The sequence below is a fragment of the Nannospalax galili genome, unplaced genomic scaffold, assembly GCF_000622305.1.
Source record: "Nannospalax galili isolate Female #2095 unplaced genomic scaffold, S.galili_v1.0 scaffold95, whole genome shotgun sequence".
NCBI lineage: Eukaryota > Metazoa > Chordata > Mammalia > Rodentia > Spalacidae > Nannospalax > Nannospalax galili.
In genome coordinates, this window is record NW_008342393.1 from 9,546,576 (window position 1) to 9,565,681 (window position 19,106).

The window sequence follows — 19,106 nt, forward strand, 5'->3', positions numbered from 1 at the left end:
GGGCATAGTGATGCACACCTATAATCCCAGCACTCAGGAGGCAGAGGCAGGTGGATCTCTGTAAGAGTGAGGTCAGCCTGGTCTACATTTGGGGCTACCGGGAGACTGTCTCAAAAAATTTTTTTTAATAAGTTAATGATTTTCTGAGGATTATGTTGACATTTTTTTTCAGTTTTACAGTGAGGGAGTTTCTCCTTTGAGCAGACTGAGACATTCACTATGTCTCTTGAGGGCTGGGCAGGGAGTTCTTTGAGAGACGAAATGTGTTGTGGGCTGATAATAGGGATATTGCTGACAGATATCATTTCCAGAGATACTTTCATGCAAATACATTGTATGGAAGGGTGCAGTGAAGGCCACTGACCAAGACAACTCCATGGGGAGATGGCAGTTTATTTGAGAGCAGACAGACCACTGGGCTGCCTCAGGGAGCAGAGAAAACAGCAACCAGGAGGGGAGCTCAGACATCTTTTATAGGCAGCTAGGTGCTTGGGTAACTTTCTATGATGTAGGCCAGGCAGTTTAGCTCAGGATTGGTTGGTTTCCTGATAAGCAGAGGGACTTTACCCAGGCTAAGGTCAGACCTGCCATGTTAGGAGTCTGCCAGGAACCCAACACACATTATTTACTGTTTTTACTTTTCAAAGGAGTTGTTTAGCCCTCCCCGTCTTTCTTTCTTTCGTATATTCATCTGTGTTGGTGAATGTAGGGTCGCTGTAGTTGGTGCTGAAAGTGCAAAGGGATCTCCTTCCTTGATTTCTATATTCTTTGTGGAGGCCTAAGAGCTAACTGGATGTGGGAGAAGGAAGCATTTAGTGAGCTTCTTTTTGTTTGGCTCCAGAGACTTTTGAATTGTTAAATTTACTCCTAGAAGCCTGCCTGCCTTGCCTTTATAATAGAGGCAGTTCTCAGGGTTCTGTGATGGACACGTGCACTGGCCACTGTTTTGACTCTCCACATTCATAGCTCCACAAGGGCCCTCTCGGAGAACTCTGGCTCATGCTTTTTGTCGGAGGTGCTTGATCTGTGCTGTTTGCAGGTGGTGTGGCCCTCCTCTGAGACAGACATCAATTGCAAAGATCAGAGTGGGATGGCTTTTGAAGATTTTTTTTCAGATTCTGCTTTGCAGGCCTGCTGAGAGATGTGTGCTCCTTTCATGTTTCCTTTCCATCTGTCACTCCAAAGGGCAAAGGGAGGGTGTTCATATGACCAGGTTATGAATGTTGGCTGCAAATTCATTTTAAAATTAATTTCTACATTTTTTTCTTGGGCATCTAACACCCATTGTATTCCTTGATCTTGACCTTGTTTTAGCAAGGCTTCCTGTGAGCAATAAGAATAATAATTTCTGTTCCATCTAAAATGAAAACCAAAGAAAAGTTCTCATTCATGGCCGGATGGGGGGTAGATTAGATGCTTTTGGTTCTTTATGTGATATTGGGTCCTGGGCAATAGAGCAAGTGTTATAGAACTATGTTATATAGCCTCTAATGACTGCCTCAGGCAATTATAGTGCATTTATTAACACCTCTCTGTATACTAGTGGGGCTTCAATACACCATTTCCTATGACTTTTGGAGCAGTCTTTGGTCTACTAAGTCAAAAGTCTTATCTCTGCCTCTAGCCTACCACCTGCCTTTGCTTTATTAGAATTTAGCCCCACCCACTTGTTTACTTATTTCCCTGGGTTCTTTTCATGGTAAAATGCAAAGTTGGATAGTTGCCACAGAATAGTGACCCGCAAAGCTGAACATATTTAATATCTGGAGCTTTAAGGAAAACTCTGACCCCTATACTGTACCATTGCTGACAGTGACCATATCATTAGCAAATAAGACAGTTTATCTGGCTCCACACTGTGGGTATAAAACCTCATCTGTTATCTGTCACCCTTCTCTCCAATCTTTCATTTTTCCTTTTTATTTCATTTTGTCTTCTAAATATTTTTATAAATATTTAATGTTTTTGTGGAGGTGGTGGCTTTTACATCTGAGTCTAAATGCCAGTTAGTAATAGTTTGATTTATTTATTTAGAGATTTCCTGTCAAGAGTCTTGTAATAGAGTGTTTGAGATTCTAAATGGTTTCATGAAGCATAAATTTTCAGCAAGACTTTCTTAGGAATTCAGATTGTGTAATATGTAAGCAACTCTCCTGCTTTCACTGCGAAAAGAGAAATGTTCCCGTGTTTTTTGTCTGCTGATAGTGTGCTACTGTACAGTTAAATGTAGCCAAGGCGGATGGAGAATAGATTCATGTTAGTGTGTGCACCTAAGATTTATTGAAGATTTGCTTGAAGGAAGTCCATTGCAAGGCTGCAGATTTCAAAGGTTATGATACATAAGAAACACTTTGAGGTGCTTGTTAAGAACAATGTAGATTCCTAGACTCAGCCTTGGAGATTCTGAATCAGTTATTGATGCCTCTGATGCTTATGAGATGAAGTTAGCTACAGGGTAATGTCTTGGCTCAAGGCAATGATTTTAAGTAGTTAAAATAAGGTCATTATCCATGATGAGTTTTAAAATTGTGTTTTAGTTTTTGTATCAAATGTGATGGAGCTATAAACTTAAATGTTTAAGTACAGTATAACAGGAAACAAAATTATGTCCCTGTGTTGTAAATGGTTTTTAACTACTTCTGCCATCACTAATAATGACAATAACATTTCATGTTTATGCTTTATTGTTCCACAGCCTCTGATTTCACACATCTCATTTAATTTTTACGTCAACCCTTGAGGTAGATGTGGCAAGTTGTTATTTTTCATTTCTTAACGAGAAAACCAAAATTTAGGAAACAAGTTAGTTTTTTCCCTCAACATGGCTCAGCTAATAAGAAGTGAATCTAGGATGCCCAAACAGCAAGTCTGCTTTCTAGTTCATCATTACTGCAGTGTACCACATTGTTCTTATGAGAAATATCATCTCCTGACACTGTCCTCTAATGTCAAGATGAGCTCTCCACAGACCTTGATATAAACCTTATAACATGGAAGAAGAAACCTCTTCTTTCTCTGACAGAAACTTTACAAGACAGGTCGGGAGATGCAGGAGAGGATCATGGACCTTCTGGTGGTAGTAGAGAATGAAGATGTAACTGTTGAACTAATTCAAGTGAATGAGGAGCTGAACAATGCCATCCTTGGATATGAGAGGTAAGCAGATGGTATGCCCCTTAACCCTTTCCAGATTCTAGCCTTGCCACCGGGCACTCAGCATTCCTTAGTGCCTACAAGAGAATGCTCTTTCTAGATCATTTTCTCTCAGTAGGAGTGGCATTGTGGCTAGGACAGTTCTCTCTCGTGTGGCCACTACTCACCAAACGTCAGAGATGTTCCTCCTAGTTGAGGTGACTCAGTAGACAACTGTTCTTGTTGAGAATTACTAGGGATGCTTCATTGTACAGTGGCTAGTGAACACTGTACATTCTTAGTGAACAGATGAAGAATGAGGCCATTCTGACATAAGAGAAAGAGGTGAGCAGGCCTGGATTCAAACTAGATGATTTGCATGGATTTGCATAGAAGTTGCATAACATTCTGAAGATCTAGATTTTTATTTTTTGCTATCTTTGGAGGGGTTAACTTTTTTAAAAAAATATTTTTATTGGTTCTTTGAGAATTATGTACAATGTATTTTGATCACATTCAGATCCCCTCATCCCTGGAAGAAAGTTATTCAAAGTATTTTCCTGATACTAAGTAAGGATAAGGCTCAGTAGTTGTTATTAAACATTTGTGTATGCCGTGCGTGGTGGCGCACGCCTTTAATCCCAGCGCTCGGGAGGCAGAGGCAGGCAGATCTCTGTAAGTTCAAGGCCAGCCTGGTCTACATAGTGAGTTCCAGGACAGCTGGGGCTACAGGCAGACCCTGCCTCAAAAAAACCAAAAAAAAAAAAAAAAAAAAGTTGTATATTTAATAATAATAAATTTTATAGCATTTTTATACCCATTTGATAAATTTTGTTGCATTTTGCTAATTCAAACAGGTTTACTCGAAACCAACAAAGGTTTTTGGAGCAAAATAGAAACCAGACGGAATCCACGAATGTAAGTGATTAGAAATGTCACAAAAATAATTGACTATTTTACTAATTGTGCAGTAAGAAGCAAAGCCGTCCTAAAACATCTCATTAAAGAGGAAACACACATTAACAATTTGAAGTGGTTTGCGTGCAGTAGTTATCATCTCAAGTCATAAGAAGAGTTTCTAATTACACAGAAACCCACATACTTGGTGAGAGGCATCACACTATGGCTGCCTCTTGGGTGAAATTTTCCTCAAAATATACCCAAATATGATCTGCTTTTCTCCAACAGAAAGATTATGGAGAAAGTCATGATAAATTGTGACATTCATTTTTTTCAAGTTGTATTTTTGTTTTGTTTTGTTTTTAGACTGCCACTGAGCCTTCTGCTCCTTCTTCTGATCTCCTAGACCTAAGTCCCAGCCTGCTGGTGCCTGTGTCCAATCAGAGAGAACTCGGCAATGCGAATGCTCAGCTTTCAGACTTAAGTAAATAAGCAGTTAGGCCTTCTCACACCAACAGAAGAGCTCCATGTGGAACAGTTCTCCTTGGTTTCATGTTGAATGCCTCCTGAGGATGGAAGTCAGTTTGAGTAGCAGAACTATGTCAGGAGATGTAATTCCTTCCTGGAAAATGGTTGGATCAAATCCAGCAAAGGAATGGAAGGTGTTTAGGGAGGTCTTGGAAACTTCCCATTGACTTAGAATCCCATGGAATTTACCTGGTTGCTTTGTAGAGGTTGTGTTGCTAGTGAGCAAACACTTAAATCTCTTCCACCACAGATTGTTATTGATGGGTGTCTCTGCTATACACAGTATCAGGTAAGGGAGTGGGGCAGACAGTAGAATTCAGGACTTAGGATCCACATGGCAGTGAGACGTAGGAAAAGGGGAGGAAATGAGGCCTGCCCTGCAAGTTGAAATTGCAGTTCTGCTACCTCTTAACTAAGTGACCTTTGAGATTCTTCTTATTTTATAAAATGAAAGAATGGCTTCCTTAAACAGTGTTGTGAGGGCAGATGAGAGGGGATTTATGAAGTCCATTGTAGGCTGCCTGTTTATCTGCCTCTCTTGCTATCTTCCATCCTTACTTCCAACAAGTTTTGGCAAGCTACAAAATAAGAAAGATGAAAAGAATAGAGTTCAGCCAAGCAACAATTTGTTTTTCTCTTACATTCTGGTGTTTCCAGAGCAAAAATATTCAGTATCATTGAATTTGTGGTTTTCTTATGGCTTTCTTTATTTCTGAAATAGTGGCTGCTTGTTTATGTAAGCTAGAGAGATTTGTGGAACCACTTGCATTGGAAAGTTTTCCTGGTTTTTTATTATGGATTTTTGAGGAGGGAAGGTAATTATCCCCTTTGCGTATCTTAATAAGAGAATTTAGGAGTTTAGTGGCAAAGACTGAGGTCTGTATAAATTGTAACTGTTTAGTTTTGTGCTAGGCAGAAGATAAGTAAATTCTTCCCATTTTGCATCAGCTTGAGAATTTGGAAAATCCAATACATAATATTTTCCCACTTATGACAAACTCTCTATATAGCAGGGAATGTTTCTGCCTTTTTCTCTCCTCTATAAATGTTTTGTAAATCCTTGCAGAGGAAACTCTATGATTTTGTGGTGACAGAAATATAAATTAATCTTTTTTAACTGTGGAAAACTAAACATAACTACTTGGAAAAAAATTTAATCAAACAAATCCATTTTTGTTTTAGGTTTCAGCTCTTCAAATCATGTTACAACAAGCAGCTTGACTCCCAGTCCTCATCCATTGGTGGACTTGCTAGCATCAGCAAATACAAATACAGAAATACCCCCGTAAGTACATCACTAACACTGCAGAGCTCTTGCCATGACGTTGTGGTTCCTTATGTATAAGAAAACAGCAGTACAGTAGAAGGCAGAGACTTTATAGACAGACCTGTGTTGGAATCTCAGCCTTGCTTCCTACTAGCTGTATGGCCTAGCATGAAATTCTAAGTCACTGTGAACTGTCATTTGCTTTTAAGAATATTTCCTACCAATTTCTTGAAAAATTCATGAAAATTTATAAGTAAAATTCCTAATTTAGCACTGGCTACATTAGAAACAAGCCTTTGGTATGGCTCTGTTTCTCTCTCTCTCTCTCTCTCTCTCTCTCTCTCTCTCTCTCTCAGTGATATAGGAGTGGGGTAAATTTAGTGACAAAAGAGGAGAAAGAAATGAAGTTCAAAACTGTTGAGAGTAGGGGCTAGAGAGATGGCTTAGTGGTTAAGAGTACTGGTTGTTCTTGCAGAGGAGCTGGGTTTGGTTCCCAGCACCCACATGTCAGCTAACAACCATCCAAAACTCCAGTTCCTGGGGATCTGACGCCCTATTCTGACCTCCACAGGCATTGAATGACAGGGTGAACTTACCTACATAGAAGCAATATACTCATACACATATAATAAAAATAATAAAATTTTTAATTGTTGAGCACAATAGACACACCAATGCCTGCAGATAGCAAGTGCTCTTTACTTTTGTTTTTTTCATATAATTTTTGCAAAAGTTTTTGGTTAGTTTCAAAATCATTGTTCATTTTGTATATGAGATGGAGAGTGGCCTGGTCTACAGTACCAGATGTGTGTTCCACCTCTGGGAGTGGGCATTATATCCAATCAAAACGTTGTTGGTTGTACATAACACTAGACATGCCACTGTTGCACCAACAGGAACATCTTGTTTGGCATGTTGATTGTGCAACATGTGGAGACTGAGATTTAGGAATAGAAATTACCAAAATCCTTAAAGTAATTAGCAAGATCACTTCAAAAGAAATCTTAGCGATTCATAAACATAATAGAATTGATACTCAGCTTTAGTATAGAGAAAAGCAAGAAAAACCAAGTTGATATGCATAGAACTCACTGTGTAGCCCAGGCTGACCTTAAATGTATAGCGATCCTCCTACCTCAGCTACCTGAGAGTATAGTCATGAGCCACCATGTTTGGCTTAAATATTTTGTTTGGCCAAAGTCCAAATGCTTGATGAGAATTTGTGAGCTGTGGAAAAACAGATACTGACACAAAATTATGCAACCTTATGAGAGATAAATGATAATATCTAGTAAAATCCCCATTACATTTACCTTTGAATTTGTGATCTTAAGTCTATGAATTTATACTGCATTCATATACAATTAGGTATTTATAAGACTATTCTTCACAGTGTTGGATAATAATAGATAATAAATGGAAATAAGTCAAGTATCCACTAGTTGGAGAATAGTTAAATAAACAGCGATATACTACATTAATGTATAGCACAGGGGGAAAAGTAAGGTATGAGGGACCGTCACCAGCGTATTTACTGTCATGTGGGGAGAAAGGACGCAAGGTAATGAGAGTAAACTGTTGTATTTGTGTAAGAAAGTGGGAAAGAGAACATTTGTTAATATTTGTGCCTTTTTACATAAAGAAATACAGCACGATAGCAAAAGAAACCGTAAAGAATGTTGATTTAATTTTAGGGACAGACAGGAGAGGGTAAATAAACTAAAAATTTTTTATAAAGAAACAGAAGTTGGACAAAGTCAATGTCATTTTTTCCTTTTATGTGTATTTTAGGTAATAGGCACCATATTTCCATGAGGCAGATAGCAAGGCAATACAAAAAGATACATAATCCTTGATCTCATGCCACTTCCTTCTCTGTTCCCTCCCAGTACACTCTGTGTCTTCACTTAATCACTTGATTAGGTCTTTGTCTTTTCAAAGTATCTTTGGGTAACCTGGAATATCAATTTATTTTCCCTTATGAAATAAGTTGCAGCATACTATTTCACTGTCCTGACCTTCGCTTTTTTCTGTCTTTTAGCAACATGTCTTGACAGTGTTTCTATAACAAATACTTTATTTTTTAAGCACCTACTGTTTTATTGAATATTTGTATGCCCAATTACTGTATTTAAAAGGGAGAAGACAATAGAGAAACTGGAAATTAAATTAAGAGGAGACATATGTAGGGAAATGACGGTGTGTTGATCGTTGTCTCCTGGGTCATCAAAATGGTTCCATACCCTAGGAGGGCTACCTTTGGTCTTGACTACATACAGGCAAGCACATGCTGAGATGCCATAGGTAGATTTATAGTTAAACTGTTAAGTAACTGTTTTCCTGTCATCCTGCTGATCTTGTTGGATAGACAATGACTAATACAGAAAGAATTACATAGCAGCAAATGTCTCCATAAAACTCATTAAAGAAACCAAATGTTAGCTAGTGGTGCTTATTTTAATGTGTAATACAGTAGAACTCATACTTCAGTATGCATAAAAATCACTTCAGTGACAAGTGAAATGTCAAATCACTAGCCCTTAAAGTCTAAGTCAGTGGTACAAATCTTTAGTTTTAATGAGTACCTGGGAATTAGAACTACAGTGGCTTTTCAAAATTGCGTCGAATAGTAGTTTTAGTATAAATAATATGTTCTCTGCTGCCCTAAGTTTTTGCTTTGTTTCTTTTTTCTCTTTTGATTTTGGGCAGTTTCTGGTATCTGGTCATGATTTCTTTCAGTGTATTTGTGGTGGGTTTGGCTAAGTACATTAGTTTCCTATGACTGCCATCAACCACAAACTAGGTGGTTTAAAACCACAGGTATTTGTTCCCTTTCAGTTCTGGAGGCAAGGAGTCTGAAATTCAGTCTCTCTGGCATTCTCCAGGGAGAATCTGTCTCTTCCATCCTGATGACGTGGTGGTCCTTGGCTTCACTGGCTTGCTGGCTACCACAGTTTCTGCCTCCATCTTCTGATTCTCTCCTGGCAGGCATCTAAACATTCCTTAAAGTCACTTTTCATTGAATTTGAAGCCCCAGCAGATAATCAGGCTGATATCTGCATCTGAAGATCCTTAACTACATGCACAGAGACCCCTGTTCTAATAAGATAACACAGGGTCTAGGCATTATGACTCTGACTTATCTTTCTGGGAGAGGATGGATAGTGTTTAATTCAGTACATAGAGCTTCTTGAATCTGTCTTTCGCCAAACTACTTAGGTTGTCAGCCTTTATTTATTCTACAGAATTTTAGGACTTCTTACATTCTCCTTGGACTTGACACAGTTGTTAATCTGCATCATCTCTAAGAGTTTTAGATTCATTAATTCCCTTAATTTACTATTTTTCAGTCTTATGCAGACTGTATAGTGCCCAAGACCTATGTTCAAGTTTACTAAGTCTTCTGTCATCTCCATTTTGCAAGTAAGCTGATTCTGTAAGTTTGTTCCTAATCTGTGATTTTTTTCAAGATTAAACCATAATTTATTTGTAATTCCTTAGAGCATAAGGATTTTTCTAATACTTCCTACTTGTTACAGTGGCACTCTTGAGCTCACCATTTAAAATTTATTCTTAGGAAAAAAACTGAGCTTGTTTCCCTTCATTACTTTGTCTTTTTTATTGAATTTTTGCGATTTTATACAATATAATTTGATAGTATTTAGATCCCCTCCACTATCCCCATCTTCTCTCATTGCTCCCCCAACCAATTTAAGTATATTAATATAAATATACATATATAAATATATATATATATATATATATGGCCTATAGAGCCCAATTTGTGTCCCCAAATGTACTTCAATGTGAGCTCATCTGCTGGAGCCTAGTTAACCTTCCAAGAGTCCCCATGTTTGAAAGACACTCTGCCCCTCCCAGCAGCCACCTGTTGCCACAATTTCCTTAGGTGGGGTTGGAATTTCCTACCCACTTCCTCATGTCTGTGCTGGGAATTTTCTGGTTTGAGCTTGCATGGGACTTGTACATGCTGTCACCATTGCTGTGAGTTTATATGAGTAACTGACCAGCTGTCTGGAAAACCATTTCCTTGTGATCATCCACCACCTCTGGTCTTTCTGACCCCTCTTCTGCAACGATCCCTGAGACTAGGGTGGGCAGAAGTTTGACATAGGTGTCTTGTTCAGGGATAAGCACTCTGCAACCTCTTGTTCTCTGCACTTTGGCCAGTTGTAAATTTCTGTTTTAATCACTGTCTTTTGCATAAGGAAACTTTTCTGGTGAGAGTTGAATGATGCATTAATCTATGGGTATAACAATAAGTCATTAGGAATCAGTTTAATACAATAACTATTTAGTAGAAAACTATTAGGTTCTTCCCTATATCCTGTGACCTGTTGAGCCTCAGGTTCCTGAACCTGGTATCAGTCAGGTATGGGCTCCATCCTAGGAACTGAATCTTCAATCCAATTAAAAGAGAGGTTGGTCGCTCCCCTAACATTTGTGCCATTGTTGCACTGGTGGGCTTATCTTGCCAGGTTCTGATGATGTGCTATATTTTTCAATTTTAAAATTTCCACATGGTTCTCTGTATTTTCTGTTAGCCGAGACTTTCATTTTTAGAGTATTCCCAAATGCCAGATTGTACAAGAGTTGCTATCAAATCTCTTTGAGGTAATTCCAACACCCATGTCCTCTCGGCATTCATCTCCGTTGGTGTCTTCTTGCTACACGTTAAAATTTTTCTGTATCTTTACATGCCTAGTTATTTTGCATTACATCTTGGGCATTTTTATTAGTAGATGCTTAGTTTGAGTTAAATCTCATTCATAATGTTGATATTTTAATTTTAGTAAGCAAAAAACTTGATTAGATTCATGATGTAATTTCAATCTGGCTCTGTAATGTGTGATTCCAAAGTCAGCCACGTTTTCAAAGCCTTTGCTGTGCTATTCAGATCTGCCTTCCTACCACCTAGTGGTCAATCAGAAGTCTAGATAGCAGGACAAGAGTTCAGTTCTCAATATTTTGACATCCTTTTTGAGATCAGCTCAATGGATGTAACATGTTAGTCCTAGAGTTTCAGAAGCAACTTTATGAGATTGTTTCCCTGAATTCCCCTATCTTTGTGATTTCTCTAGTACTTTTGGTATCCTGGAACTCCCCCTCTCTGCTCTCTAGACATGGTGAAGCTCTAGTTACCTTGTTACCTACTTACATCCTGCATTCCTCTACTGTGCCATGTCTAGAAACAAATGAGAGAACAGAAAGAAACGAGTTCTCCCCAGTCCTTTTAAGATCACCGTTTCTCTAGTGGAGAAAAATTTCCCACAGAGTTTAATCTCCTGAATGTCTCTGTCACCTCTGCTGTCACTCCAGCCACCAGGGGTTGCTAGAGGTTCGGGATCTGAAGGTGGGGCAGAGGCAGCTGGGGGTATCTAGTCTTTGCGTGTTAGGGCTTCTCTATCTTGCTGCTTGCATGAAAATGGTGCCTCTCCTGGAGCTGTGCCATCACTGACGCCTGTATTTCCAGTTCAAGCTGCATTCAAACCAGAGACTACAAATTACAGCAAATTTGTCCGTGGTTCAGTGATACTTGAATTTTGGTCTTCTTTGCCATTCATCCTACTGCTGTTTTCAGATTCCTGGTAGCTTTACCAGGCATTTTTTTTCTCCAGCTGTTACGGTGACATTCAGTGAGAGAAATGGTATAAAATCGTGTTCCACTCCACTTAACCCAAAATGGGAACTCTCCTGTCTTCCTTCTTAACCTCCACTCTGCACTGCTTCTCTTCTTTCAAGCAGTGATGGGGTGGCAGCTCGGATGGAAAGCCTGAAGGCTCTCTCTGCGTTGCTGTACTGTGCACACTCCCAGGCCTCAAGACAATTACTGCGAATGGGCGGTGCTTTATTTCCTCTCTTTGATAGTGGGTATTGTGACCTAGAAGGCACTGACACCAGATGGCAATTTTCAGTGTGAAGTATCATTTTGTGGAGTTTGAAGGTGTGTTACAGGAATTGTTTTCAGACCAGGAAAATCATCTTAGTTTTTGCATTTGTGTTCTCACTGTAGGGTAATCATGCTGTGTTATCACACTATCCTAGGTTTGCCCAAAGGACCAGCCAAAACCTCGCCTCAGGTCACACATACGATAATGTGAGTAACAAAATCCTTTGCTGGCAGTTCACCTAGTGAGCAGGTGATCATGAGCAAATAGCAATGTTCTATTCTGCATCCTTTAATATTTGGTTGACATAGCCCTCGTTAGGGTCTTTATCTTGTGTTTAGTATTTTGAAGCTATAGACACATTGAATGTCATTGTTAGAAAGATGGTTAAAGGTCATAATTTCATAATTTCTGGGCTTGGAATGTAGCTCAGTGGTACAGCACTTCCCTAGTTCATACAAGATCCCAAGTTTGATCCCCAGCACCATTAAAAAAACAAAAACCTTAGTTCTTTTACTATAGTTTATATTTGGAATCTCTCGTCTCTCTCTTTCCACTGTCTGTGAATCTTCAGGTATTCATCCCTACTAATCTCTAAATCAGTCTTATGAAGATCATCGTCTTCCATATAAGTAAATCAGTACTGTGATTCCCAGCCCTGGTCTTAGGTAATGCATCAGCAGCATGTGTCACGTTAATCACGTCCCCCTTGCACAATCGCCCTTGCACACTGACCTTCACACACTCCCATCAGTTAGTTCTTCTCCGTCTCTTTTCTTGGTCTTCGCTCTTCAGACTGAATTTCAGAGTTGGGAGCCCCAGGACCCCTTCAGACTTTTCTACCCTATCTACTTTCGTTACTTTGGTTTTCTCTCCCTCCCTCTCCCCCCACCCTCCTCTGAGACCAGGTCTCCTGTAACTAAGATTAGCTGTGAACTCCTAATCCTCGCCCTTTCACCTCCTAAATGGTGTGATTAAAACATCTTGGTGCTTTGGCTTAGTAGCTTAAAATAACCATTCAAATTTTGAGAGTCAGCAAGTTTGTATCTCCAGCCTAGCCCCTCTCCTTGAGCTCAGAATTCATATGTGCTTTACAGCTGCATCACCTTTTTCCCTGTCCCTGCTGTCAACCAGCTCTCCGGTAGACTTCCGCCTCACCCGGCAGCCACCCCACCGTCAGCTGCTCAGGCACCACCTTTTTACCTTTTGCTTTCAAAATATATTCATTTTCCACCTCTTACCCATTCACTTTTATATCCCTGAGCCATTATGTGATGGACACTGTACTGGCCTTTTCATGTTTACCCTGTTTCAGCTTTTGCCTTCTAAGCTCCTCAGCCTCACCCCATCTCTCAGTTTAGTCTTAAAAACTGAAACCCGAGGCAGGCATGGTAGGGCACACCTTCAGTCCTAGCATTCAGGAGGCCGAGGTAGGCCGATCTCTGTGAGTTCAAGGGCAGCCTTGTCTACCCAGCAAGTTCCAGGATAGAGGGTGAGCTCAAGACTAGCCTTGCCTATACAGTGAGACCCTGTTCTTTAAAAAAAAAAAAAAATTTCTTCTTGTATTCTTGTAATTCCTTACTCATTTTACAAGTATGTCCTGGATACCTACCTACATAGTGAGACTTTGTCTCAAAACACACACACACACACACACACACACACACACACACACAAACCTTAAACTAAATTTTATAGTGAGACTGTCTCAAACACACACACACACACAATACCTACCTACACAGTGAGACTGTCTCAAACACACACACACACGCACACACACAGCAAAACCCAAAACACCAACCAATTCAAAACCAACCAAACAAAAACCCAGAAACCTAAGCGGTTTTTTTTGTTGTTTTTTTTTTTTTTTTGAGACAGGGTCTCCCTATAGGCCCAGTTAGTCTGGAATGTACTCTGTAGACCAGGCTAGCCTTGATTTCAGAGATCCACCTGTTTCTGCCTCCCAAGTGCTGGGATCAAAGGTCTGAACCACCACACCCCACCTGAGCTGTCTTTTTAGTATTTTGTATACCTGTATGTAAGTGTACCCATGTCAAGCAGTGCCCACAGAGGCCAGAAGAGGGCATCGGATGCCCTGGAATTAGAGTTAAGGACCTTGTTAGCCATGATATGGGTTCTGTGAATCAAACCCCAGTCCTCTGCAGGAACAGGCTGTGCTCTTAACTCCGAAGCCATCTCTCCAGTCCTCTGAGTGGTCTTCAAAGTAGTCAGGCCACTTATCTGATTGCCTTCCCGTCCATCTTTGTCATAAAGCCTGAAATGCTGGTATCTCTCCATCTTCACCTCTTGCTTGTCTACCCTGGCTCACTCTGCTTCAACAATGATGGCCTCCCAACTTCAGAGCCTAGGAACTTGTATCTAGATAATCACAGGACCCCCTTCAGTCGATACTCTGCCTGATGTTGCCCAGTGGTGAGGCAGTCCCTGTGACCAGATTACCAAAGCAGAACCCCCATCTACATCAGCCTCTCTTCTCCCAGTTACCCTGTTTTTTCACCAGGGCACATGCTGATATTGACTTCCATTTCTCGTGTGATACAGAAGGACAGATAGTCTGTTTTTTGTTTTTTGATTTTTTTTTTTTTTTTTTAGAATTTCATACATGAGTATTGTATTTCATTATTTCCACCTTTCCCGGTTGCCTTCCAACTTTTCCCATGCCTCCCTCTCAATTTCCTGTCCTCTTTATTATTGTTACATATACATACATATATGTGTGTGTGTATATATATATCCACCCCATACACACACACACACACACTGTAGAGTCCATTTAGTGGTGCTCATGTGTACATGCATTTAGGGCTGCCCACTTGGGATTAGATAACCTCACTTACTGTCTTTGTCTTATCAATAGTGTCAGGTAGTAGGTATCCAGGACATATTTGTAAAATAAGGAAATTACAAGAGGAAGTTTTTGTTTGCTTTTATTAGACAAGGTCTCACTGTGTAGACAAGGCTAGCCTCAAACTCATTCCAGTCCTGCCTCAGCCTCTCAATTTCTGGGATTAAAGGTCCATCCACATCTGGCTAAAGAATATTCATCTTTATTTGTCTTGATTTGACAGTATCACTCGGTGCCTATTTGTAAATTTCAAGTTTCTTTCCTATTCAAGGCTGAAATTTCAGAGTGAAACAGCTGGACTGAGCCAGAAAATTCTGCTTCTAACAGTATTTTTTTATGCATTTTACATTTTATGTGGGAAATGGATGCCCATAAAACCATACAGAAAAGTAGTCAATTTTACAAGTAGTTATGACTTAAAAATGAAAGTAGTAAAAATGACTGGTCCTTATGCAGCTGAGTGTCTTTGGTTCTTGGAACAGTGCCATTTGTAAGCCTAGCAATCTAAGTAACAAAAATACCTAATGTAGAATGTGTCTGAATATGTGTTATGCTTTCTTCAGTTACTGGAACACTCAAGTTCAGTGTTACTGCAGCCAGTCAGCTTACAGACTACCACAGCAGCATCAAACCAGAGGCTACCACCCTTACCCAGCAATCATCCAGGTACACAAGACCTTATAGTTTGCATTAAAAGGGAGATTTGTGAGAATGCCTGAATCTTCTTCCAGAGATTACTTGAAAATAAAGGAGGTTATGGGAGCTAATTTGCTCTCCTAAATTGTAGAACTTAGGAGTAGCATTTGAACTCCAGTTTCTTTTGGTTGCATTTGTTGGCCTCATATGTAAAATCTAAATTAAATATTAAAAATTGTTACACTAAATAGAGTATACTCTTCAGAAGCACAGTGTGTCCTTACTGGAGTCTTTTATCACCTACAGTGATAACTAACAGTGATCCCCAGCAGCCACCCAATTACTATGAGGTAATGGAGTTTGATCCCTTGGCTCCTGCTTTCACTACAGAGTAAGTTGTTCATAAAATAAGTTTTGTTTGGTTCTGATAGCAGAGCTAACCCAGTTTGGTTATATATTTAACTTTGTTCAGGTCTTGGCAGAAATTGATGGTCCTGATAAAAATGATTTATGGGTTTTATGGTGGCTGTTGCTCTTAATGGGTTTTACTGCTATCAGCCTGTGGCTGAAAAGTCAAAATGGTGGGGTCCCACATCAAGAAGTAATGGAACCACCATTCTTTGTCGCTGCCTTGACAGAATGTGTCTCTCAAGCCTGAGAAGGGCCTTATTCACTGCTGACATCAAGATAATGCCACATTATTTTAATTGTTCCTTGAGAACTGAATCAAGACATGCAAAAGAACCTCCTGTGCCCACCATGTATGACAAAAATGTACTTTAAATTGACTTGCAATTATTTTTTTTTAATTAATTTTTTTTGAGACAGGGTCTCCCTATAGCCTCAGGTGGCTTGGAACTATGTAGACCAGGCTGGCCTTGAACTCAGATGGCCGCCTGTTTCTGCCTCCTGAGTCCTGGGGACTAAAAGGCATGTGCCACCACACCTGGCTGACTTGCAATTATTAACATTAAAATTGCTTTTTAGCCAAGAAGCAGAGGTAGGAGAATGGTAAGACTGAGGCCAGCCTAGGCTACATAGCAAGCCCTCCAAAAAGGGGAAAAAAAAGCTTTTACCTTAAAATCCTTAAAGTACCATTATTTTGATTTCCTGTTTGCCATGTTGTATATGTGATGGTAAGCTCATGGTTTTAGTATTATTTTGAGTGACAGATTACCTCCCTCCCCAAAACTACTGAAAATTCTCAAAACAAGTTTATGGAAATCATTCAGAAATTGGCAGCTTTTATAGGCTCTGCCTGGTCCACAGTTGCTTTGTTTGACCGGCACAGAACTTAAAATGTACATTTGAAGAATTACTAATAGTTCACATTAGGAGCCTGTACTTCTGTCTTTTACATGCTTGCTAAGGTTTGGAATAAGGAGGTGGACTCCTGTACATGGTGCGGTCTGTAGTTTACCAGGCCCTGGACATGATTTGCCAATTGCCTAGAACATGTAGGCATTTGATATATTGACCCCCTTATGTAAACCCTTAACGTAGGCAACAGTTTTGACATCATGTGAGTAAATGTTAATGACTTAGGAAACTGTTTATCTTTTTGAGACAGGATCTTACTGTAGGCCAGAACTGCCTAAGTAGCTGGGGCTGGCCTTGAACGCTGTTCCTGCCCTGACCACAAGAGTGTTAGGATTACAGGAATGTGCCACCACACCCAACTGTTATGCATTTTCCTAATTTAGGACGATGAAACTTCCCAAGTCACTTGATAAAATAGCCATATCATTGAATAATATTAGTAAAGAAAATGGTATTTAAATTAGGTATGAATTTTCAAATTTAATGTTCTTTCTGCATCCAGCCATGTATTTGAAGAGTTGCTGATCATATTCAGATTAAACTGATAGCTTCAAGTAGACATGGTACTTCAAGTACTGAAGGTGAGATGGTCATTAGGGAAGCTGGAGATGCAGAGCTTTGGACTCTACCACTGATTAACTTTCTGGGGGTCACAACAGATCAGTTCTTTTAAAAGTCTCATGAAATCCAGGGACTTTCTAAGGAAAAGCACAGAATCTTGAAAAAAATTTCTGGAGCTTTCACATCACTGGTTAACCATAAATCCCAAGCTAAGAATGTTTTCTCTTTGCTCCAGGAGGATATACATATCTCCAAATATACACACGGTTCATTTATTCAATATTTATTATATGCTGGTGGGAGTGACTGGTGCCTAATTTTGAACAAGACATGCTATCTGTTCTTACATTAAACATAATGTGGCAACAGAAATTAAATAAACTGGCAGGCAAATATATACTTGTAATTTGTGTCAAAAGTATGAAATAATGACTTGAGAATATAAAAGAACTAATTTAAACAGAGGTTAGAGAAACCTTGAGGAGGTAGCACTGTGAATTTGTGACAAGTCTATGAAACACTTTGAACAGAAACCCAGAGGAAAAAGCTTCGCACATTCAATGAATTAGAAATAACCAAAACCAAAAAAGCAAGAAAGTAACAGGCAGCCTAGTACCTAGTACCATTAGATGTGGAAACTTTATCTGTGTACAGCTGTGATGAACACTACTGAGCTGGCAACCAGGTTGAAAACTGAAATCTAGATAATGGATTAAGTAATATGGAAATTGGTGATTTTTATTAAAAGCCATTTTAGTGAATTGAGGACAGGACCCAATTTCAGTGTTACAAGGTAAATAACAGATGAAGTGAGTATATACAAGTAACTTACTAGAACTTAAATGTGAGGACATGACAGACATCTGGGAACTAGAGGATTGAGGCAAGTTATAAGGAGACATGGGATGAAAAGCAGTTCTGTTATAGAAGTGGGAGCTACTGGAATACGTGAATGCTGAGTGCTAGGGCTAGTGCAGAAAAGATTGAGAGGGGGTTTGCTGAATGAAGTGTTTGAGAAGATGGATAGATAGGACCACAGATAGATAGGATCACGGAAATAAAAGACAATGCACATGAAAATAAACTGGAAATTAGTGATAAGGTAAGTTTCTATAGTAAAGCATATAACTTAATTAGTGAGGTTTCTTAGAGATAAATGACTTAAAGAGAATAAAGAAGATTGAAATTGCTTTGTAGAGTAAGAAGGTGGGGCTGGAGAGATGGCTCAGTGGTGGTTCCGCATAGTAGCTAACACTGTCCACAACTCCAGTTCCAGGGCATTCGACACCCTCTTCTGACCTCTGGGCATTGCACAACACAGGTGCACTTACATAAATGCAGGCAATACACCCATACACATGAAATTAATAAGTAAAATATTTTTAAAAAAGAAAGTAAGAAAGTGGTCTTTTTAGTTATTGTCATAGTACTGTGAATTGTAAGATTTTTCCTTAACTGTTTTGCTATATTCTGTGTATGAATACCATTTTGGGTACAGATATTTTCTAGCTATAGACATGTAAAACATAAAAAAACTAAAGAAAATTTAAAATTTTTAATTTATTAAAGGTACAAATATAACCATTACAAGCTAAAGGTTTCTCATAAGTTTGGATTCTAATACAATATTAAATAAAGTAGAATATTAACATTTTTTAAATGTTTTGAAACTAGAAGTTGATTTTAAATTAAAAAAAAAAATCAAAGTACCTAAATTTGAACCATACTTTTTCTTTAAATCAGAAGTAAAAATAAACTGATCTTGAAAGGCACACATTTTTAATAGACATGGACTCCAGGTCTTTGTTTTTATTCACTAATGATGCCTGACCTCCCAAAATAGCCAGATCTTTAGTTCTGGTGCTGGTGACACAGCACTTTGAAATTGGTATGTAATTCTTTTGCCTTGGTGGCTTTGTTTCAGAGCTATTTATGAAGAAATTGATGCTCACCACCACAAAGGAATTCACAGTGACTCTTAAGGTAA

General features: G+C 39.1%; 1 protein-coding gene across 10 annotated transcripts in view; it reads left to right on the plus strand.

Moving 5' to 3' along the window:
- Positions 1-19,106, plus strand: part of Tom1l1 (target of myb1 like 1 membrane trafficking protein) — a 41,963-nt gene that overhangs the window by 20,563 nt on the left and 2,294 nt on the right. For 5 of the 10 annotated variants that reach the window (XM_008838418.3, XM_017799426.2, XM_029566130.1 and 2 more), the window contains 8 exons: positions 3,023-3,156; positions 3,990-4,050; positions 4,399-4,516; positions 5,743-5,845; positions 11,891-11,942; positions 15,166-15,268; positions 15,545-15,629; positions 19,044-19,102. In XM_008838418.3, the coding sequence (XP_008836640.1) occupies positions 3,023-3,156; positions 3,990-4,050; positions 4,399-4,516; positions 5,743-5,845; positions 11,891-11,942; positions 15,166-15,268; positions 15,545-15,629; positions 19,044-19,101 (714 nt within the window). In that variant the 3' untranslated portion in view covers position 19,102. Of the gene's footprint in view, positions 1-3,022; positions 3,157-3,989; positions 4,051-4,398; positions 4,517-5,742; positions 5,846-11,890; positions 11,943-15,165; positions 15,269-15,544; positions 15,630-19,043; positions 19,103-19,106 lie in introns of those variants that run through there. The other 5 variants (XM_008838419.3, XM_017799427.2, XM_008838421.3 and 2 more) reach the window with 3 other exon arrangements.